The 23536-nt window shown below is 38.5% G+C and overlaps 2 protein-coding genes across 11 annotated transcripts in view; one reads left to right on the plus strand and one right to left on the minus strand.

Moving 5' to 3' along the window:
- LOC132391861 (histone-lysine N-methyltransferase NSD2-like) overlaps nt 1-18272 on the minus strand; it is a 92789-nt gene extending 74517 nt beyond the window's left edge. The window contains exons 1-2 of one of the 2 annotated variants that reach the window (XM_059965562.1): nt 18158-18272; nt 12008-12717 (exon numbers count right to left, since the gene is read on the minus strand). In XM_059965562.1, coding sequence (XP_059821545.1) covers nt 12008-12688 — 681 coding nt within the window. In that variant the 5' untranslated portion in view covers nt 12689-12717; nt 18158-18272. Of the gene's footprint in view, nt 1-12007; nt 12718-17657; nt 17804-18157 lie in introns of those variants that run through there. The other variant, XM_059965561.1, reaches the window with a different exon arrangement.
- The window catches only part of letm1 (leucine zipper-EF-hand containing transmembrane protein 1), a 173207-nt gene that overhangs the window by 86115 nt on the left and 63556 nt on the right, over nt 1-23536 (plus strand). The window contains exon 1 of one of the 9 annotated variants that reach the window (XM_059965565.1): nt 18337-18721. The exons of 5 other annotated variants lie outside the window; for them this stretch is intronic. In XM_059965565.1, coding sequence (XP_059821548.1) covers nt 18640-18721 — 82 coding nt within the window. In that variant the 5' untranslated portion in view covers nt 18337-18639. Of the gene's footprint in view, nt 1-18336; nt 18722-23536 lie in introns of those variants that run through there. 3 more of the 9 variants (XM_059965567.1, XM_059965564.1, XM_059965566.1) reach the window with 3 other exon arrangements.

Raw genomic sequence — 23536 nt, forward strand, 5'->3', positions numbered from 1 at the left:
TGCCAACTATTTGGCACTGTGATCTTGCACAATTTACCCAATTCCTTCTGAAATTCTGAAGTCACAATGAAAAAATTGCAAATGTGGCTGTGATGTAATTAGTTTATTAACAGATGTATTTTGGTAAATGAATACAAAAGAAAATGGTGAAACCCCCCTCCTCTTGACAATCCCCTAAAAAGAGCAGGGAAACAAAATTACACATTAATTGAAAGAAAATGGTAGAGGAATAAATATTGCAGAGAATGCTCAAATTTAAAAACGAAACAAAACATTTTTATTGATCATCACCTGACATATTTTTGTTCATTATTTTGCTATTGCATTCTGTAGCATGCTTGAACGTTGCTGGAACTCAAATTATGTAAGCAACACACATTTGAAGTTTGTCAATTAAATGAGCATTTAATGGAATTATAATCTTAAACAATCACCCTTGTTGCGCATCTGAGTTGAAACTTAATGGGATGATTTAACTAATCTCAATAATTTGAAGGGCTCAAATCGATAAAAGAACCGACTGGTGGCATAGTGGCATTAGTGCTGGACTTCGGAGCGATGGCTCCCGAGTTCAAATCCAGCTGGCTCCCTTGAACTCTTCCCATCCATGCTGGGTTGAGCGTCAGTCGAGCTAGCAACTCGGCCTTGTAAAAACAAGAAAGCCTGCTAAAAAAAACATTGCCACGACAGCATCCCAATAACTCCACTCGGGAGTTAAGGGCTTAAAAAAATAAATAAATCCATAAAAACAGAAGTTCTACTAATGACACAAACAGAAATGTACAGCATTTCAGAAAAGCTGAAAGAACATTCATACCACCAATGGTAGAAACATGAATCAACGAATTTAAAAAAAAGCAGAATTTAACTCGCCAAGGTTAAATTTTCAAACCTTGTATACTCCAGTAACATGTCAATAAGAGCAAACAGATAAAATCAGGATGATTTATCTGACTGGGGTCTTTGTACAAAGGGTCGAATCATGCTTCATCATGGTGATTAAAAGAGATTAAAACTGTAAAGAAAAACTGTTCAAAGTGATTGGAAAAATATCCCATATAAAAAGGACAAATGTTAATCTTGGTTAATAGTGCATTTAATCTTTGAAGATGAAGCCTTGGATAAAAATGCAACTGTCTGCCCATGCAACAAACAAATCTTGTTATAGAAATATGACATGAAGTTCTATTTTGTTTCACTTATCCAACTCAAATACAATTTAGACAAAGAAGGGAGACCAGAAAGAGCAGCAGCAACAAGCAATTATTCACCTACCAATTGCACATTTTCACATAACTTCTAAAATCTTTATTCTTTCAATTGTCCCTCTCAAGAGCCAGATAATAAGGTACAATCCCTTCGATGCCTTCAGGTTTCCAGTAGCTCATCTGTGTAAGCATTAACAGCAATTTGCTGAGCACAAACTTCTTATTAATTTAGTCTCCTCGGGTACATTCCTGGAACAATTTTTTCCCCCCAGAGATGCAGGAGCCCAGTTCAAAAATCCCAAATATTGCATTTATTGAAGCCAGCAAATTATAAGAACTAGACATTGAACACAAGATCTTTTTGATTTACAAAGCTCAGTGCTGGGAATGAACTGACAAAATCTCAAGAAATCAAAGGGCCTTTTAAGAGATTCCTGGACAGATATATTGAGCTCAGAGAAATATGGGTAACCCTAGGTGATTTCTCAGGTAAGGCCATGTTTGGCACAGCTTTGTGGACCGTAAGGCCTGCATTATGCTGTAGGTTTTCTATGTTCTATGTTATTTAAGTTATTGTATTATAAAGAGTAAAGTACTTGGATTGGAAAGTAGATTATGGACCAAATGCTGGCAAGGTGTGAACAAAGAAGAATATGGAAAATTAATGCATTGCTGAAGAACTGGTGTAGGACCATTGGGATTTCTTCTGGGGCAGAGGTGACCTGTACAGACAGGAGGGTCTGGTTACACTGACTTACAGGGAGACAAATAAAAAAATGCATGTGCTACTTGTGTGGCTTTTAACTAGATAGGCTGGGCTGGGAAGGATCCCAAGCATCAGGGAGGCAAATGAGATGCTGTTAAGTGATGCAGAGGTCAGCACAGCAATTTGAATAGGCATGACAGGCAGGAAAATGGCCAGGAGTGAGGGAAGCCTATTAAATTAAATTGAATTTATTTCAACACTAGATGTTTCTCAGTTAACGCAGATGAACTTGGGGCTTGGATAGCTATTTTAGACTAGCATACAGAAACGTGGCCAAGGATGGACAGGACTAACAACTTAAGGTTTCAGCGTCCCGATGCTTTGAGAAGCAAAGAATTGGAGCAAAGAGAGATGGAAGTTGCATTTTTTATTAAGGGGAATGTCACAACAGTAGTCAGACTTGACATTACTGATGGAACATCTAGTTAGGATAGGATTTCATTCCTGAGAGCACAGGAGACTGAGAAGTGTTCTTACAAGCTGTATAAAATCATGAGGGGTTTAAATAGGACAACTGCACTCAAAATTGGGGTGTCAAGAACTAGAGGACAATGGTTTGGGGTGAGAGGTGAAAGATTTAACAGGAAACACAAAGAGTGGCATCTATGTGGAATCAGCTTCCAGGGGAAATGGATGAGGCAGGTAGAACAACATTTAAAAGATAGCTTGACAGGTACATGGATTGGAAATACTTAGAAGTAAACGGGTCAAACACTTACAAATAAGACTAGCTTAGATGGGGCACCTTGTATGGCATGAACCTGTTATATTGAAGAGCCAGCTTCCATGCGGCAAAACTATGATTTAATAAACATTTAGCAAGTTAGGCAGCATCAGTGGAAAGAGCAACGGAGTTCACATTTAAGTCAAAATAATTTTATCAGAACTCTATTTCCCAGTTCTGGCAAACTGTCTTCCATGTCAAGTGTTAACTCCATCTTACATCCTATCTCCACAGGCGACCTTACAGTATTCTGTTTGCATTTCACAAATATCAGTCATATAATTCAGACATAACCCACTTGTCTTATTGTCTTAAGAATCCATACTTGCTGAAACAACTCTTTAAGTATCAAATTAAACAGCAAATGCTGCCAAGTTAGCTTTAGGAATCAATTTTGCACAGTACATTCCTGTCCTACCAGGTCCAACACAAGTGTAACATTAAAAAGTAAAAAGAAAACTAGCAGCTAGAAATAGGACCATCACTCAGGCATTTTGCAATCAGTCCTATTGGGTCCATATAAAGTTCTGTCACTACCTGCATTCAGATACAACCATTTCCTAATCTGTCAAAGTACATAATTTGCTGTAAAACACCATCTGGTATTCTAGTAAAAAGAGAATCACTACATAAATCCAAAGACTTCCTAAACGAAGGCAGTAAATTCACATTAATAACCCACCTTTATCTTTGTTCATTGTTTTAAACATTAAATCATGATAAGCAAAAATACTATGATCCAAGGAGCTTGATTGAAATGAGGTAGAGGAAATACCTTGTTATGGTTTTTGGGTAACAGATATTCACCCTTGAATCCACAAGTCACTACCCAAAAGTTTGAGATACAAAATTTTTGTATGTAGAAGTAAATAACTAAACAAAGTTAATAGGTTTTTGACTCTTGTTTCTTCATGTATGCACAAATGACATGGCTTCCCATTTTGGATAATTGCACTATAGACCATTTTCAAAGAATGCATCATCCCTTCTCCGTTATTTGGGGATAACCTATTAAGAGTAAATGTGAAACAGGGAAGGAAATTTACAGAAACTTAATAAATCAAAAAAAAACACCATTGAGTATATTCAACTATTGAGATCTTAGCTAGGAAACTGAATACAACTTGCACTGACTTTGATTCATTAGTGGATAAGAGCACCAGAAGCAACACCAACATTTATTACCCAGCACTAATTTCTCCTGAAGCTGGTGGCGAGCTGGCCTTGCTTGTAATATGGTACAATTGAAAGGAAGGTTTCCAGAAGGCATAAGGTGCAGGAATCTGCATTTAAGTAGCACAATTAATATTACATAATACCCTAATGGGATGCAGGTTTGTAGACTACTGGCCATTGTAATTTGTCCCTCGTGTAGGTGAATGGCAGAATTTTGGAAGATTGATAATAGAGCATAGGTTCAAAACCATATCCGGCCCGGCGTACAATTATATCCGGCCCGCGAGATCATTTTAGATAGATCTATTATTTTAATTATTAATGGCCCGGCAATATGAAGCCTATGATTGTAAGTTAATAACAATCATAAAAATAATGCTTGCTCAGCAGTCTTCTTCATAAGAAATGGAATTTGTGAAGTGAAACACTTTGTAGTTATAGCAGAGACTGAGACACATGACAACAGGCTGAAAAAACGAAGGCAATGAAAGCTGCGTTCGCACGTGCCCGACTGACCCGGCCTGCATGAAGCTGCATTTTGCCCAATCCGGCCCGTGACCTAAAATGACTTTGACACCCCTGTAATAGAGGATAAAAGGGGTCAGTGTAAAGTAGTAAGATGGTTAATGGGCTGAAAAGCTGGAAGAGTTTAAAACTAACCATAAGAACATAATCAGACACAATTCACATTTAGACCAAACCATATATAGACTTTGGATTTTGGTAGTTTTTAAATTTTGTATCGCATTAGTATTTCTAATTTAGTTTAATTTAGAAAAATCTAATTTAGTTTCCCCAGATGCAATATAAAACTGGAATTTGTGCCACATGATCATTACTCCAGTTTTCAGAATAGATAGTTCAGTAACAAACACACTGCCAGGGGACCATAAAGATACAAAGAAAATGGCATATATCAGATTATAATAGTGTTTTTAAGATTGAAATGGATACAACAGTTATCATCTTCCAAACTAAAAATGTAGAAAACTATCCTACTATTAAAGGAGGGACGCACACAAACAAAACATATATAGGTCTACAACAAACAACAATTTATATTAGTTTTGAACCTTAATATCTAACATGTTCCAAGCTACTTCAAACTACAATAAAAAGGAATGAATGTAACTTGGCTTATTAGATGCAAGCTCAGATGATCATAATGTTGAACAAAAGAGTTCTAGGAGGTATCCAAAAAGAGCATGGAGAAATCTAGAACTAGAGGCTGAAATTATAGCTATCAAAGTCAGGGCCAATGAATTGGGTACGAGCAAACTCAGAAACAGAGGAATGCAGCAAATTAGGAATAAATATGTTGAGCTCACCCATTGTGTTTCCAGTCAAGATGGCACCAAGCTGTGATCTCTGTTGACGTCGTGGCTCAGATTTAACTGTGTTTTTAGGTGCTTTTTTAAGGTTCGTAGGAATGGTTTTGAGGCAGTGAGGGGATCTGAGGGTCAGATTAGGACAGGGGTCGGCAACGTTTACCACTGAAAGAGCCAATATGGACCCATTTCCCACAGAAAAGAAAACACTGGGAGCCACAAAACCCGTTTCACATTTAAAATGACATATCACTGCATACAACGGTTTTTTTGCCTCTATGCTATGTATAAACAAACTATAATGTGTTGCATTTATGAAATTGACGAACTCCTGCAGAGAAAACGAAATTACATTTCTGCATGCAACAAAAACATTTTGAACTCCGAAAAAAAGACATTGGGTTGAAGGTTACTCCATAGGTAGCCTACCTTGGATCGAAGAATTAAAAGAAAGCGCGCACTGGCGGGTGTCAGGCATTGGCAGTGGTGATGTATATTAATAGCGATAAAAAACACGTTGTAGCGCTACACGCAGCGCTAAAATAAAGACACTGAAGTCAAAGGTAACTTTATTCGAACTAAACAGCCTTGATTTAAAGCCTCCCTCAACCCGTCCCCGTGGGCGCGGATGCTCCAAAAGACACGTACTCACAAACCCCTGTAGGCTATCTCCCTTAGCCAGAACGGTGGCTAATTGTGAGCCGGTTCGGATGTGCCAGGAAATGGGGTCTCCACAACGTTTTTAGATTGTACAAGATCACCATAATCTTCAAATTTCGAATTACATTTCAAAAACTAACAAACCACGGGGAGCCGCAGCACAGAGATCAAAGAGTCGCATGCGGCTCCGGAGCCGCGGGTTGCCGACCCTTGGGTTAGGATTTAGAGACATGAATATTGGGAAATCAGAGGCCAAGCCAAAGTCTAGGCCTCCACTCTGCATTCAAAGGTCAGCAGTGCAGACATAGAACATATGTGGTTGTTTGTCAGGTTGGTAAACCAGCAAGGATGAGGTCTGGTGACTGCTCCCAAACCTGGCAGCGAGTCATTGGATCAGAGTTCTGTGTGGGCAGGAGGCACGAGACCTAGTGATCCTAGGTACACGAGCTGGCAAGACCCAATGTTCAGGGTCCTCGTTCATCATCATGAGTGAGTCCTGGGGTCAATACCGAAAGTCAATCAGAAGTCTGCAGAAGCCTGGCCCCGTGAGCTTCTTGGAGTCAGCTGGATGCCAAAGATGAACAGCCCTACAGTTAGAGGACTGTATGTAGGTTGGGAGGGAGGGAGGGAGCTTGCTTTGCTGTCGTTATTTTGTTGCTTGTTGTGTTCTATGTTGTTCTGCTGAGCACATTGTGGGCATGCTATGTAGACATGAGAATATGTGGCAACACTTGCGGGCTGTCCATCACATCGTTAGGTTGAGTTGTTTGTTAGCAAATGACACAATTCATTGTATATTTCAATGTGAATCTGATCATCTAAGCAAACATGCAACAACTTATAAATGAAATACTGAAATAAAATCTCAGACTGGATTATGAATTCATGTTTTTACAGTGATATTTGAACTCAACCATTGATTCTGAAGTCAGCATCTTCCAGTAAGATGGCAGAACACTCGGACACAATAGCCTCTCGGGTGCCAACCAAAGGCATTTTGTCTATTTTACGATTGCGATACAATGCTGGAATTTAAGCACTTTGGATAATGCTATTCTACCCCATCTGTGAGCTGCTGGTTGGCAGAGGAGCTGGACTTTGTGCAGATCGTGTTGCTACTTGCTACAGGAAAGCATCGGAGTTGGTGCACAAAGGTGGTGTGCTGTGTAACAGTCAGTGATTGTGTTGGATGTTTTTGTTGCGATCAGAAGACCCTGTAGGACGCTGATAAGAGTGGAAGTGGAGAGGATGTGTCCTATGATTGAGGAATATAGGACCAGAGCACAACCTCAGACTAGAGGGACATCCATTTACAACAAAAATGAGGTTGAATTTCTTTAGCTAGAGGGTGGTGAATCTGTGGGAATTTATTCACTACAGGCAGCTGTGGAGATCCAGCCATTGGGTGTATTTGCAGCGGAGTTTGATAAGATTCTTGATAAGCCAGGGCATGAAAGGTTATGGGGACAATTTAGGAGAAATGGGGTTGAGAGGGAAATGGATCATCCATGATAAAATGGCAGAGCAGAATCAATGGCTGAATGGCCTAGTTCTGCTCAAACACGAGGAAATCTGCAGATGCTGTAAATTCAAGCAACACACAAAATGCTGATGGAATGCAGCAGGCCAGGCAACATCTATAGGAAGAAGTACAGTTGACGTTTCGGGCCGAGACCCTTTGGTCTTAATTGTAGCAAGTACTAGGCATGAGGCTGCAGACTTTCCTGTTGCAGCAGTTCAGTGGAGGAGACGCTGGAGAGGGTGTAGTGTGGTATCTGTGCTAAGCTGGGGCCGGCCAGTGCTGACCCCCAGTGTTTAATGAGTGGAATGTCAACCAGGATTGCGCACGTGTGTCTACTGCTGGGAAATGGCTTTTCTTGTTGATAGAACTCATTGTGATGGAGAGAGCTCGGTTACAACCCCCACCCTCTGCCTTCCACGCATGCACACAGCTCTTGTCATTCTGCAGTTGGTGTGCTGAGTGTGCGCACTTCAATGCCCTATCCCTGGCAGTATATTCTTTTAATGGGTTGGCTTTTTGGTGCCTTTCCTGCCATATATGGTGAAATATTTCATTTCTTTAGTAATGGGGATATGTATGTAAATACATATATATTGTTTGTATATTATATTGAAGATAAATACTTCAACTTATTTTGTAATTTAATTGTAACTACACCTGCATACATGTAATTCATGTGTAGTGATGTTAACTTTGTGGGTAATTAAAGATGGCATGTCCTGGTGCCTAAAAAGAACTGGGCAGATCACTCTCACGAGAGGGGAGATAGACACAGACTGACCGGCCACCAGCAATTCACACCAGACAAATAATATGAAGTTATTAATTGCGTTTTTGCATAGATATATTTTTGTAAATATTGGCAGTTTTCAATATTTGAAAGTTTGATTTTTGACGCACCTGATAAACATCCTTGATCGAAAGTGCTAAGTTGGTGGGACATATCACTCAGGGATGGGATATACATTTCTTTTTGCTTGCTAACTTACATGCGCTGTGTGTGCCTTATGCTGTAGATGTTTTGCACCTTGGCTCCAGAGGAATGATTAGTTTGGCTGTATTCATGTATGGCTGAATGATAATTAAACTTAAACTTGAAGTTGAACATCATGACTCAACTCTAAGAAGTAATGACCTGTTCCATGATGACTGGTTGCTCTCAAACAAACAGAATAATATTTCATATGCATCCACTATGCACTATGAAAGGATCAAGTTTCTCCAACAAAGCTTATGGCTTCCATAAATTGTCAGAAAAGTGGGTGTTTCTCTGATGGCCACTTAACCTTCATTGGTATATTGGTTGGATGCAGGTACAAAAGACTAGAACATTTGGACATGTGCATGGAAGGTAGCTACAACTGTAGCTTAAAACCACCAGTTTGCTCTGAGTACAACGAAGTGTATGGAAAATACAAAAGTTCACACAAAACTTACAATTATGTTTTGTCCAATTACATTTTTCTAATACCCAATGGACTCTGGCTGATGAATCACATTAAAAGAAACAAATTGAGTAATCAGTTTACAGACAGCTTGATCTTGCTATTAACAACTCAGTTGAGTGAAGACACACTTCCTTATAGTAATTTCAGGAAGAAATAATGCCCATAGCACTGGAGGAATGTATTGCTTTTCTTAGTAGTAAACAGGTGCTGTCATAAATTTTGTGCCCAAAAGGCAGCAAACCATACAAAGATGCACTGTTCAGTCCAAAATGATGTGCCGAAGATAATGAACTAAAGATGTGCAAAGCAAGAATAAATGACAATGAACTGCAATATAACTTTCCATTGTTTGCAAAGTATTTGATGCTTCCTTTCCCCTACTGTTTTACTACAAGTAAAAATCCACAATTCTGAACTGTGTGGAAATTTACAAACTGCTCATGACTATATAGAAGCAATGACATATTGGTTGGTTGTAACTGCAAATTAAATGTTAAAAAAAAACAAATTCCACAGTGACATGATGACCACGCACTATATTGATAACTCAAATCTAACCAAACCAATCCTCTGACAATCCTTTCCAAATTAACACTTACTAGCAAGGATCAGAACATAAAAAGTTCAATATAATTTAGCAAGGAGTTGTATTTTTTCCCATTTCATTTTCAGACCAATGTTTCACAAGTACCTTTTGAGAAAGTAAAAATAAAGCCAGAAATATTGCTTACCACATAACTATGTGTGTGTGTGTGTATATATATATATAAAATTAGCCAGCTTAATGATTTTAAGGTTTTATAAGCATCTGAGATCTTCTCTGCTATACCAACATGTATATTCTATTTGATTTTGTAGCTTTCCAGTTACAGTAAAATGAATTCTATTTTACAGCATTTCCTTTTTTTCCAGATTTCCAGCATCTACAGTCCATTCGTAGTACAAAACTTATTATTTCAAACATTGAAACTAAGCATATATATTGCAAAATTTTTCCAAAATGCTCAAATTGAAAACTATCTACATGGCCTTTACCCGGGCAGTGACATTTTAGGATTCCCTTTAACTCTAATAAGAAATAATAAAAAATACAAATCCTATTTGAGCTTTTCCATTAGCCAGAGTACATTTCTGGAGCTGGTATCTCCTGGCATTTACTTCAATGAGCAACAGTGTTTTTGACAAGCTATTAAATGAAGATAGAATGTCCAAATTTCTTTTTGCCCGAAATTCCTGATGATTTTCAGAGTCTGAGTAATATAGGAGGGAAACAGGAACTTTGGTGAGAGTCCACATCTATCATCAACTACTCATTTTACATTAATCCAACATTAATTCCTTCTTAAAAAATCCTCCCAGATGCTTTATGTACTATTACAGTCAAGGCTTTAATTTGATTATCATTGGTTCTTCACAGGTACTCATTGTTACCAAACATTGTCACTACAATGGTAGCGACTGGCAGACAAATATCAGATCAATGATCTGGTCTATTTTTGTGACCTTTGCCTTGATGGAAGACAAGGAGCTTTCTCTCAAACCTTTGTTCTCTCAAACAAAAAAGGAACTGTTTAACAGATTGAGTGAGGACAGAAATTCACAGTGGAAGTGAGTAGTAGAATTAAAGTGAGAAGTAACTAAAAGGGGTGACACAGCAGCAGTGTTTAGCACAACACTGTACAGTACCGCCTGTCCAATTAAAACTGTCCAAACCTCTAAGCACCTCCATCAGACCTTCTCGTCTCCCTTTATAACCCTTATCCTTCAATCTTCATAGCATCTTACATTTCCAAACTCACAAAGAAAACACCTTTCTCAAGCTGTGCCTTCAGTTATACAAGTCATTTGGTCAGCAGATAAGACAGCTTAAATTTAACTCTTTTGCTCATGTATACTATGCTTGCATATATCAAGCCAAATATCATATGTTATTAAAAAGTTTTTGTATTTCTACCCTCAACAATTTGTACACATTATCCTTGGGCTTCTGCTAACCCAAAACTAAACATAAAAAATTACACCATTTAAAATGCTTAATACTTTTATGATGCATTATTTATTTCTTAAATGCATTTAATTTCACCTGTCAAACAATAGGATTTGACAAGGTACTTACAATGGCCTGAGAATTTAAATTTACAGAAGGAAAAGATCAAATAGGGTTTGTAACATCGAATACAGCTCAACATGGGAGAACAATTGATATTTGTTGAAAATTCAGGCAAATGCTTCTAAAAGCAGCACTTTCAAATCGGCCATCATACAAATAACCACAAACTACAGCAGTTAAGCATCAACTCAAGTTTTCCATAGTCATTGGTGTTTCAAATAAACAGAAAATGCTGTAGCCACCCACCAGATCAGTGAGCTAACTGCCTGATTGGCTCCAGCATTTTGTGTTCCCCTTCCACCAAATTTTCAGCATCAGCATTATTGTGTTATCATAATTTCAAAGAAATTTTCCTATCTAAGAGTGGCAGAAAACTACATTTGTGTGAACTAACTTGACTCATCAGCAAGAACATTTTAAGTTTGGAACCATAAAAAGACGTACAATGTTATCAAAGACTACAACAGGAATTTGGCAGTTATGTCTTAAAGATTGTAAGATAATTATAGAAATGTAGTTATGTAGCTTATAGCTAAATATGTTTAACAGAGATCTCTGAAGTCTTTTAATGGCAGTTGTATTGCATTTAATACTGAACTTCGGAAGCTGAATGATATTTTTAATGCTCATTTCTGCAACTGCAATGCTGTAACACACTGAAGTAAATTGCATTCAAAATATTAACACAGGATCACACAAAAAGCAGAACAAACGAGTGGGTTATGCAATTCAGAAGAGGGAAATAAATATTAATTCATGTGAAAAGATTGAAACTGAAAGGTCTGCAAGAATGCTATGAAGTGCTACTAGACCACTGAAAGGTATGCTGCCTTAGAAAGACCAATTTATGTCCAAGTTGCTATTTACAAATATGTATTGTGTGAGAGTAGAGAAAAGTTTTCTCTGATATAACAAACATTTAGAAGCAAAATAGTCTCATCAAAACAGACCAAAATAGTGCTTAATTGGCTCATAGCACATTTTAGCTACAGATAAGTTTAAAATAAAAAGCAATTATCTAGATGTAAATTTATTGGGAAAAGCATTACAATTAATCATACTCACCTTTAATCGTTCATCAGGAGAACTGGATGTCTTGGATACAAGTGCCAGCTCAGAAAGACTTTGTTCAAGCAAAGCATCATATTTCACACTTTTCTTTCTTTTCCGTTTGTCTTGATTTTTTTCTTGCTCCTCATCTTTCTCTTGTTGTTCCTGCCGTGTAGACTCAAAGTCACCTATCTGAAGATCTCCACAAAGTGAGGATTCAAATAGCGGCTTTCCATTCAAGTATGTTTTAGTAATTCTCAACTTAATTTCTGGTGAACCACTCTTTTTAGGTGTTGTTCGAGGTGGTGTTTTATTCCCTCTATTTTCTGTAGAGCATTCAACTGGAGAAGAGGCATGTGGAGATGGCGATTCTTCCACTACACTTGGCATGCCAGAATCTCCATTTAACATAAGAGAGGTCAAATCCTTTAATTTGTCTGATGACCGGCAAGCAGTAGTTGCATCATGTCCATTTAATCGATGTATGACTCCATCCTGAAGAGCTGCTGATAAAGGTGTGACAGCTTTGTCAGTCAATATGGAGAGCTCAGAATCTACTTCACCATTTTGAGTCTTCTTATTAGTAATACCGAGGATCTCTGGAACTTGTTTTATAGAAATGGGATTAATCAATTCCTGTGCCATTGACTGGGAACTCCCAATTACATTCTTCGGAAGTCGATAGGGCTGAGCCATGCTCCCCCGATGTTGCCAAATTCAAATCACTTTTGGTAAACAAAGAGAGATAAACACAAATTACTAAAAGTTCTGCAGTAAAGAAAAGCTTTTAATGCAATGGTGATAATTTGAAAGTGTTCGACAAGAACTTTGGAACCAATATATTCAAAACAAGAGGAGTAATTTGTACAAAGTCTTGAAGCTGTTTCACTATTTAATCAAGTCCTGGGGAACCACGCATCTCATCTTTATCAATTTAGAACATCTCTTGATGAGCAAGTGCCCAAAGCGATTTTATCCCAATCAACACTCCCAACAAAACTGAAAAATGACAGCCTTCACTCATGGCTATCATTAAGCAAACCTAACAAGCTTGTTATTTAAATAAAGCATAAAAGATCACAAGATTTTAAAAAAACCATTGATCAACACAAGTAGATAAAGTTAAACAATCTTAACTTATCCCATGTACTAAATAACAAACCATTTAAATTTGCAAAAGTAGCAACATTAATCTTTCCGGTTATTGTTGTTGTTTGTTTTTGCGCCTGGTGGCATATTGGGTGGTAACCTTGCCGTTTCTTTAGCATTGTCACTTTTCTTTTAAAAAAAATTATAAGGTCAAGTTGGTAGCTCAACACTCAACTATGCACAGATGGAAAGCATGGAAGGAGCCGACTGGATTTGAACCTGGGACCACTCACCTCAAAGTCCAGTGCAGATGCCACTACTACACCAGCTGGCCTACCTGATTATTAGCCAATTGTAATTGTAGTCACAGGCATCTTTTCAAGGTGAAAAGCAAAAATCCCATTCACATTAATGACTCAATTTAAACATCACTAAATGGTACAAAGTTGGTAAAATAGTTTTTCATGGTTTAAAATTCAATCCTTTACTCTCACCCCAGTAAACCTAAACTGGAAAAGCAGCCAAGATAATTGGGGGGGGGGGGGGGGAATTTAAAAAAAATCACAAAATGATTCATAATAGAACAGCATAGACATTATTCAAACTCCGAACTAGTAAACTGCACGTATCAACACAAGGTAGTAACACACAATTAAGCTTCACTATGAACTTTGCCAAGTCATTCATAGATGCTAAGTCTCCAATATCCAAGATCAATAGAAGCACAAATAACATCTTGAAGTGAAAAAGAGAAGGGGGTGGTGGTGGGACGGGTTCTGATAAAACAAACTCCACAGCTTCATTCTCATGCACTTTCCACCATCATCCATGTCAACTGCAATTTCCCTTTCTTTAAAACTACGAAGTCCCAAATTAATTAAAGTAAAAACAGAACAAATAAAACAGCTCTGAAAATACTCAGTGGATCAGATGCATCTGTGGAAAGATGTACAGAGTTAACGATTCAGGCTAGAGACCTGATGAAAGGTTTCCAGCAATTTCTGTTTAAATTCCTAAATACATTAATTTGGGCCTCACTGAATAAAACACAAAAAGGGTAAAGTAATAAACTATATACTTTGTATTGTCTTACTTTGGATATAATAGCTACCACAGCATCTAATGCCTTCTCATGGGGAGTGAAAGTAATCAACTTATGCTGAGGAATCTAAATCTGAATCAGATTCTCAGATACCAAAAAGGCAAGACTTCAAATTCTCCACATGGTAGTAAGAAATTAGTAAATCCATATCCACATGATGCATCAATATTTATAGTTATTTTGTTAAAGATTAGGCAGTTAAGACCTTGTATTACAACTTCCATGATCTCAAGACATTCCAAATGCTTTGTGTTTATTATCCCCACTGCTACTTAAAATGCAGAATAGGCCAGGACAGTGGGGAAAATTTCTACTCTTCTTCAGAACAGCAAAATGCCATTTACACGCACCCATGATCAATGAAGGGTTTCAGCTTAATTTTGATCCAAAAGGGATGGAACTCCCTTGGCACCAGAATGGAATTTCAAATAAGGTTACAGTCTCAAGTCTTTGGAATATATGACAAACTCAGATTTTAAATCAAAAAGAAACAGCTTTTGGGCATTAATTTTCTAAATGATGAGGCCAAACCTTTCACAGCAATTAGACAATGAAAGAGGCTAGTGAGTACCAAGAGTGAAAGCAGAACCTAAAAAGGCAATGTTGCTAATTTCAAATTAAATAGGACAAGAGCAACACTATTAAATTGTGTTGCCTCACTGGATGGAAAACAAACATTAATAAAAAATTAAAGGAAAAGTAAAGTTAGATTTCATACACAATCAGCAGGAAATTTCCTCCTACTCACTTTAAACAGTAAACATTGATTTACAATCGAAGCAAAGATATAGCTGCAAGTTCTCACTGAATTTAAAAATTCACACTGACTTCCAGATTGGGTCAATTTAGATGCATAAAGTACTGAAAATATGTCAAATATAGTTTAACTATTTACTCCAATGAGTAAATATATATATATATTACATAAAACTGCAGGATTTGCCATTATCCAAATTCCATTTCAAATCCCTCTCTTTCCCAGTTCGGACAAAGTATTTCAGAGTGAAATGCTGATCATGTTTTTCCACAGAGATTGGCTGGCATGCTCCCCCCGCCCCGCCATCGAACTGTTTTCACCCCAGATCCACATTTAATAAAAGAATATAACATCAACCTATTTATTTTTATTTGATTGGTTGGTTGTGTACTAAATACAGAAAAAAAGCTTACTTTGCCTACTGTTTATACTGATCAATTCATTACAGAATACAGTGAGATTGTAAAAGGCAAACAAAGATGTGCAAAATCATAATGTAGATTGTGAGATTAAGAACCCATCTTATCCTCCTAGGAAACCATACAACCGTGGTTTACAAACTATCCTTTTACACTGGTAGTACATGCTTTCAGACTTTTGTCCCTTGTGTCTGAGGGAAGAGGAGAGGAGAGAGAATGTCTGGAGTGGGTGGGACACACTGGGTATCTTACTGATGCACCAAGTATTGAGAGAACATTGAGGGGAGGCTGGTTTGTCTGAGCTGTGCTCACAACTCTATGGTCATGGGGTAGAGCAGTTGCCCTTCTGAGCCATGGGGCATGCCATATTTCTTTATCTATTTTCATGTAACAACTTAGTTTACTTAACTATTACATTTAAAGATATGATGCATGCAATTTAAATATGACATACTATTTCATCACTGTTACATAAAATCAAATTGAGCTCAACACAAAATAATTTCAAAAATAAAAGTAATATAATGGAAAAATCCATAAGGGAAAATACAGACCAATGCATCAAGCAGATGCAATGTTACAGTGGCTCTGCTTATGAAATTGCTCACCTTAAATCAATAAAATGCAACATTTAACTGTAATTTAGCAGTCACTTAGGAACCAACAATTGTGGCAATCAAAATACAGGCATATTCCCATGAAATGGGGTTAATTCCAGCATGCTTTAACCCATCAAAATATAAAGGCATTATATTCCACCAATAAAATAGAGTATGTTTATTCTATTTTCGCGAGCAACTAATTATTTTGCATGAACAGGAAAATGACAACATATACTTCATTAGGATTAAGGAAGTTTGATATGTCAAAGACATGCAAATATGTACAGTGGAGAGCATTCTGGTTAGTCGCATTATATTCTGGTATCTGGTATCCAAGGTACAGGATCACAAGAGGTTAGAGGGCTGTAGACTCGGGCAGCTCCATCACAGACACAACCCTGCCACTATCAAGGACACCTTCAAGTGATGATATCTCGAGAAGATAGCATTCTCACCACCCAGGGCATACCCTCTTCTCATTACTATCATTGAGAAGGAGGTACAACAGCTTGAAGACCCACATTCAATATTTTAGGAGTAACAACAAATTAGATTTCTGTATGGTCCATGAAACCATAAACACTACCTCACTATTGATTTTTTTCTGCACTATTTATTTTGCAATTTATATCAATTTTATGTCTTTACACTGTACTGCTGCCAAGAAACAAATACCACATCACACAAGACAGTGATGATAAACCTGACTCTGTAACTTCAGTTACCACACTCATCCTTATTAGACGTACTATGGTTTAGTAGCCCTAATTTAGACAGGCCAGCAAACAATAGTCCATTGCAATGAAAGATCAAGAACTCAACTCTCTCCATATGTTCCTGACAATAAAACTTTTCTAACTTAGATATTACAGCTACAGTTTAAATAGAAATACTTTGACATTTAACATGATTCCTCTCATCATATTCACCCACATCTCCCAGTCTCCCACGACTCAGAGCAAACCAACAATTGTTAATTCCACTCAATTTGCTAAATGCAATACATAACCATGGCATTACGTTGACAAAATGGCCTTATTTGTTATTCTCAACAGGATGCAGTACATCTTACAAATTTAGTAATTTCTATCTCGTATTGCAAAACATCCAACATAGTTAAAATAAACCACTGGAACTCCCTGCTACAAAAGCACTTGTTGCAAAAAAAGAAACTAAATTAAATTCAAAGCATCTGGAGGAGATCGCAACAAAATTAAAAGACCAATCTTAAAATTTAACATGGCTGCCCTCCATACATACAGCAAACAGCAGCAATGCACATATTCAACTCCACGGCATTTAAAAATACTGAAATCTACGTTCACCATGCTTGCACGCATAGGAAATTAACCATCCGTGTGATTACACAGATAATGGATAACAGATATTTTAGCACATACACACAAGAGACCTATGTGGAACTTGAAGGCATAAAAAGGTGTAAGAAAAAAAGGCATAAAAAATCTCATGCCCCGTTCAAAGAGCTGACTGCTTGCCCAGCTCCTGATTGGACCATCGCGCGGCCTAGGTCTCTGCAAACCCAGTGGCCACCTATTCTTGGTCAGCCACCTTTTTTTTTCCAACCCCTGGCCCGCTATGCGGTTCACCCGTTTACACGCAGTTAAACTGAAAGGGAGAGGTATGGATAAGCAGATTAGAGAGCAGGTGAACGCAAAATTTCGGAAATTCAGCGAACCTGTTATGGGCGCATCCTCACGAACGGGGGTTACTGTACTTTCAATGAGTACAGTAACTCCTTCACTCCCTCATCCTCATCATCCTCCTTCTTCTTCAACGAAGCCAATCAGCGCGAAAATTCTCGCTTCCTATTGGCTGACGACGAATCGGCGAGGGGGGGCCAAGAAGATGAAGAGAGGGAGCTAGCGCGAGCAAGGGGACAAGACTTTTTTCCCCTTAGCGTTTAATCTATCTCCCTTTTCCCGAAATAAACATCGAATCATATTTTGCCCCTCACCAACTGATATCCTCGTATGCTGGAGAAAAAAATTAAAACGAATGGAGAATGTGTGACGTCACGCCATCGGAAGCGGCCTTCTTTCTCTTCCCCTCCTCCTTTCTCACCCCCCTCTTTAAAACACGCGCTTCCAAAGAAAATTTCTATAGGTTTCTACTCTTATTTTACTATAAGTTCAGGAGGTAAAGAACTAGTAATCCACGCGCTTCCCTCAGCCGAACCTGATTTGAAAAAGCAGGCTCCAACAGCCCACGTGACGGAATCGGCGTTCGCCGGCAAAATCTTGCAGGGCGCTTGGCTTTGGAGGCGCGAGTGGTTGCGCGCCATTACGAGCGGCCAACCAATGAGCGGATCGGGTGGGTGGGAGCGGTGTTGCTGGGGCCGATTACGCTAGGGCAGGGGAATTTTCTGGTTGGTTCGGCGTCGAAGGTCTGACTCTCTCGCGGAGGGTAGCGCCACGAAGCTGCTGCACCCTGTCGGCTGGCGGTCTTAATAGCCGCAAAGGGCGGCTGAGGTGGTTTGGTGTCTTTCGCGAGTGAACGCTTGGAGAGCTGTGGTGTAATCGGGTGATGCTGGGCGCTGACTCATTGAAACGTGGAGCTTCTTCTTTTGTAGTTGTATAAATGGTATCTGCCTTGAAGGGCGAGCCGCCTTTTACTCAGATATTTTCGCTCGTGTACGGTAGCTGGCGGCGACAAGGAAAATGACCTTCATGTTGTTTGCCGGCGGTTCTCGGTTATCTTTCCTGAGGACGTCGAAGGTACTGTACCGGGAAATAAAGAAAGGTACGTGTAAAATCCCCACGTCGGTGCTTGTTGTGGTAAACGGGCGCAATGTTGGAAGGTGTGTCGGAAAGCTAAAATGAGGAGGTGCTGTGTCTCCTTCAAACCCGCTGTATAATGATCAAGGCTGAGCAGAATCATGGTAGGCCCCAGATATTAAGAGTGCTTTTTCTTTTCCTTTCGCGTAAAATAATTAAGACGAGGGTTGTGTCATACTCTAATTCCTATCCGTGTACGCATGGGCTATATGGTGTTTATATATGCGCCCATTATATAAAACCATTAATGTGCAACGGAGCTACTTGTTTCCATGTTTTAATCATTTCTTTGCTCTGTCGAGTCTCTGTTGCTATGGTGTCAATGCCCTTTAAACCTTACCGGGCTACCAGAATAAAAACTGACCACCTAGAACTTTCATGGATATTTAATACAAATTAAATTAATAACAACTTTTATTTCTGTTATTTTCTTTGGAGTTGCTATTTTTGAACTATTCAGAAGTTGATGCTTGACATACAGTTGAAATCCCAATAATTTTTTTTAATAAGTGGCTAGTCACTATTCCAAGAATAGTGTAATTACAGGAAATCTGACCTAGAAAAGAAAATCTTGACAATGCTCAGCCGGATTTGTAGATATAAGATAATTTTCCAGTTAGTAACCTTCAGATTTGGACACTGTTACAAATTGTTGTGGAAGTTGTGCATCCCTGGGATCTTGAAACTGCACTGCCAATGTTAAGAGGGTAAATTGTGAGGTCAGATGTTCATTTTGTTGCACAAGGGAGCTATTCAATAATCTTAGAGGGGTAGACAATACCTGTAAGTATTTCCTAATAAGAGATTATTTGCTGCCATTACAGTTTTGTGGGTTTTGAGGTGACTGATGGGAAACCCCACATGTATCCACAGTTGAGGCAGATTGTGCCAGACAAGTTGGCAGGTAGTTCATGAGATCTGTGTTCAAGTGTATTATTAAGGATATGCTACCCAGGGTATGAGTGCATGAAAATTAGCCTTGGCAGTGGCACAGTGTTACAAATGTGATAAATGTAAACTGTATAAGATAATAAGTATAATTTGCTTGACACCATGAAATAACAAAGAATAGGAACTTTGAAGTTGAATTAGTGTTGTTCAGGCTGGTTCAATAATTTGATAACAGTAAGGAAGAAGCAGTTGCTGAACCTTGAGCTGTAGCTTTTCAGGTTCCTCCACCTCTTGCCTGATGGCAGCAATGAGAAGAGGGCATGGCCTGGATAGTGCAAGTCTGTAATGATGGATGTTGCCTTCTTGAGATAATGCCACCTGTAGATGTTCTTGATGGTGGAGAGTTGTACCCATGATGGGACTAGCTGAGTGCATTGCTGCACTCCAACCTCCTGCATTCCATACAAGACTGTGATGGAGCCAATCTGAATGATTTCCACTGAACATCTATAGAAGTTAGTCAGTCTTCAATGACCTGCTGAATCACCTCACCTTGCACTTCTAAGAAAGCAGAGATGTTTGCGTGTCGTCTTCATCTATATGCTATGCCCAGGGTATATCCTTTGGGATACTGACACCGGGGACTTTAAACTGCTCATTCTATTCAATTACAAGACCCTTCAGTAAGAATTGGGGGGGGGGTAACTCACCTGACCTCCCCTTCCAAAGATCCACAAGAAGTTGCATGGCTTTACTGATCTTGAGTGTATGATTGTTGTTACAGTGTCCCTAAACCAGTAGTTGGCATATCTCACTTCTTGTCACCATCCATGAACTTTCCTAGAACATTAATGTGATCAGTAAATTTGTACATTAGGTAGGAGCTATGCTTAGCTACACAACTATAGGTATAGAGAGTGTAGAGCTGCGGACAAGCACACAGCACTGATGCGTGCCTGTATTGATGATTAGTGAGGAAGAGATGACATTTCCAATCTGTCCTAACTGCTGTCTCCCAGTGAGGAAGTCAAGGATCAATTGCAGAAAGAAGTACCAAGTGTCAGTTCTTGGACTCCCTGCCAATTTTTGAGGTTTTGCGGAGTAGATGATGTTGAATTCTGAGCTATAATCAATGAACTGTATGTTCCCATTGCATAAACTCGCATCCTAAATGTTCTTTTGTGGTTAAGGGTGGGGATTCCCAAGAGTCTATGGGCATTTTATTTTCATTCTTGACACTTCCTCTGACTGATGTTGGGAGCATGAATGATGTGGCTTGCCCAGTGGAGTTAGGCCCTCTTTGGTTGTTGTTTAGCGAGGACATCACACTTGCTTATATTTTCAATGAATTTTGTAGAGATGGCATTAGTGATGCTGTACTTAGTGGTTCCTGCTATGGGTAGTCCAGAAAAATATGGAAAGTTAGGGACCATAGTGTTTTAGTGTCAGGTCTGAGGTCTTGATAAGGTGAATTTCATCCATTGGAGATGACCATCAAGATTTTTAAAAAGTCATGCATGTTTACTAGGAAGCTGTTGTGATTCTTGAATGTCAAAATAGCATTGTGCAAAAGATGCAATGTGCTTGAAGGCCTTTTTCTCGAGTTTTTGTCCATGAATGTTTCCATGAACGAGTCAAGAATAGTTTGAAACTGCCTCAGGTATTGCAAACACAAGCAATATCTCCATATAGCAGCTCAACAACTGAGATTAGGGTGACCTTGGTTCTGGAATGTAATTGTCATTGGTTTACTTTTAGTTCTGAAGATTAGCTTCACTCCTGTGGAAGTTTGTTGATGACATTGGATCTGGAGATATTTTAATCCAGGAGGTTCTTCAGAAGTCAAAAAATGAGGTGCCAATCTTGTAATTGTAACTGTTTTATTAGGTGCTCATATTACTAAAAATAACAGTAATCAACTCATTTTACTGTAAGAGGGTGAAGAATAACAAAGGAACAAAAACAGAATAAAGAAGTCATGGTTGTCTTACCCTTAAAACTAGTCTGACTGGAGAGTTAGCAAGACACTCCTCCTATGAAATGTCAGGATCAACGGTCTAGTCAAGTCAAGTTTATTGTCATTTGACTACAGACATATATGTAATGTATACAACTGTATAATGTATATAGAAACGAGACAACATTTCTTCAAACCAGGGTGTAAAGCACAGTAGTATTCATTACACACATGGCACGCGATAATTTATGAAGGTAAGGATGAAATCTATAGAGGGATCGCACATAAATAACAAACTAAAATGCATTATTATTAAATATATGGTATAGAACAGATTAACCAGTGGCACTTTGAATATGATGCAGCAGAGAGTTCAGAAGCATAATGGCCTGGGGAAAGAAACTGCTTTTCATTCTGACTGTTCTTGTTTTTATGCATTGTAGTCTCCTACTTAGTGGTGGAAAGTCAGAGGATGCAGGATGGATGGGTGGGATCCTTGATAAAACTAAGGGCCCCATGCGCAACACTCCTGATAAATGTCCCTGATGGATGATAGGGAGATACCTATGAGCCTCTCAGGTGTGATGCAGGATGCAGATATACTTCTAGAAAATACAGAATCAGCTATACAATAATTACTGAAAACTCGCTGAATAATTGTGCGCAGAGATATGATTATATAAAAGTTCTAAGCAAGTACAGATAAAATAAAATTACAAGAAGAATTAGAATTTTACACTCAGATCCAGCAATGGTAAGTGTGATTTTGCGCAAGAAGGATTGGAAAATTTCTGGGGTAATGTTTGTTTTTACAGCAGTTTTCACTTTATAGAGTTCTGAGTTAGGAATATGATCTCCATACAATTTTTCATTTGGTTCTTGATGTTTAGAAATTTCTGCTGGCATTTTGAGGATGGTACTCCACGGTCCCTCCTGTCTGATGGAGCTAAAGGTTTCAGTGAGGTTGGAAACTGCTGCTCTCTGGTTTTGTATTTCAGAAGATGTTGTGCATTGATGATCATGTCCAGTAAGATACACACTTTAGAGTTGAGGACACTTTTTCAGCTACTGAGAGAAAGGAGTTAAGGAGAACCTTGATTCTTGACTTTACCTGTGACCACAGTTGGACTTGTCTCCTTTCTTGAGAGGTCATTTTTAAGGCATTACTGTTGTTCCCTAGAATAATCTTTGTGGGTTAGTGACATGAAGAGTTTTAGAACTACAACAAGGATTCTATCTGCTCATGAGGACATATGCAATTTTGGCGACTTTTTGGTCATGAGTGGCAACAAATATGGACTAACTAGGATTACTATGTGATAGAGCCAAATGTATTCACATTAGCAAATGTGATACAGTTGATGAGATTTTCGAAGTATTCCTTTGAGTGGCTATTGATCACCCCTTTTTCCTAATGACTTTGCCTCCTTTTTTTTTCTCCATCCACTATTTGCTTATTAAATTGCAGCTACTTTCATTACTCAGCTGGAGATGGGACAAGCAAGAAATGGCCACGTTAGAGGATAAGGTGGTTGGTACACCTTCTGGAGGGACCAGTCAGAAGAGGGATATCATCTGAGTATCAGAACATCAACTTTACATAATCACTTTTTTAATATAGCACTATTATCTCAATGTGATAAACAGTTCACGTGACATGAACTTCACATTATCAAAAGTGCTAATACTTAATATGAAAATGCTGGGTCTAGTGGTATAATTATTTATAACTATACACGTCATTATCAATATAATGTTATTTTACTTTTGTGCATTTCTGGATAACTGTTCGAATGTTGGAGTGAAACAGATGAATGGAACAGGTATTTAAATTTCAGGATAAATTAAGGGTTCATTTGCCGTTTCTGCCCTGGAAAAAGTTCGGGCTGTCCAGTGCCTTTTATGTATATCTTCATCAAGTCACTATTCATG

The sequence above is a fragment of the Hypanus sabinus genome, chromosome 3 (genome assembly GCF_030144855.1).
Source record: "Hypanus sabinus isolate sHypSab1 chromosome 3, sHypSab1.hap1, whole genome shotgun sequence".
In the NCBI taxonomy this organism is placed as follows: domain Eukaryota; kingdom Metazoa; phylum Chordata; class Chondrichthyes; order Myliobatiformes; family Dasyatidae; genus Hypanus; species Hypanus sabinus.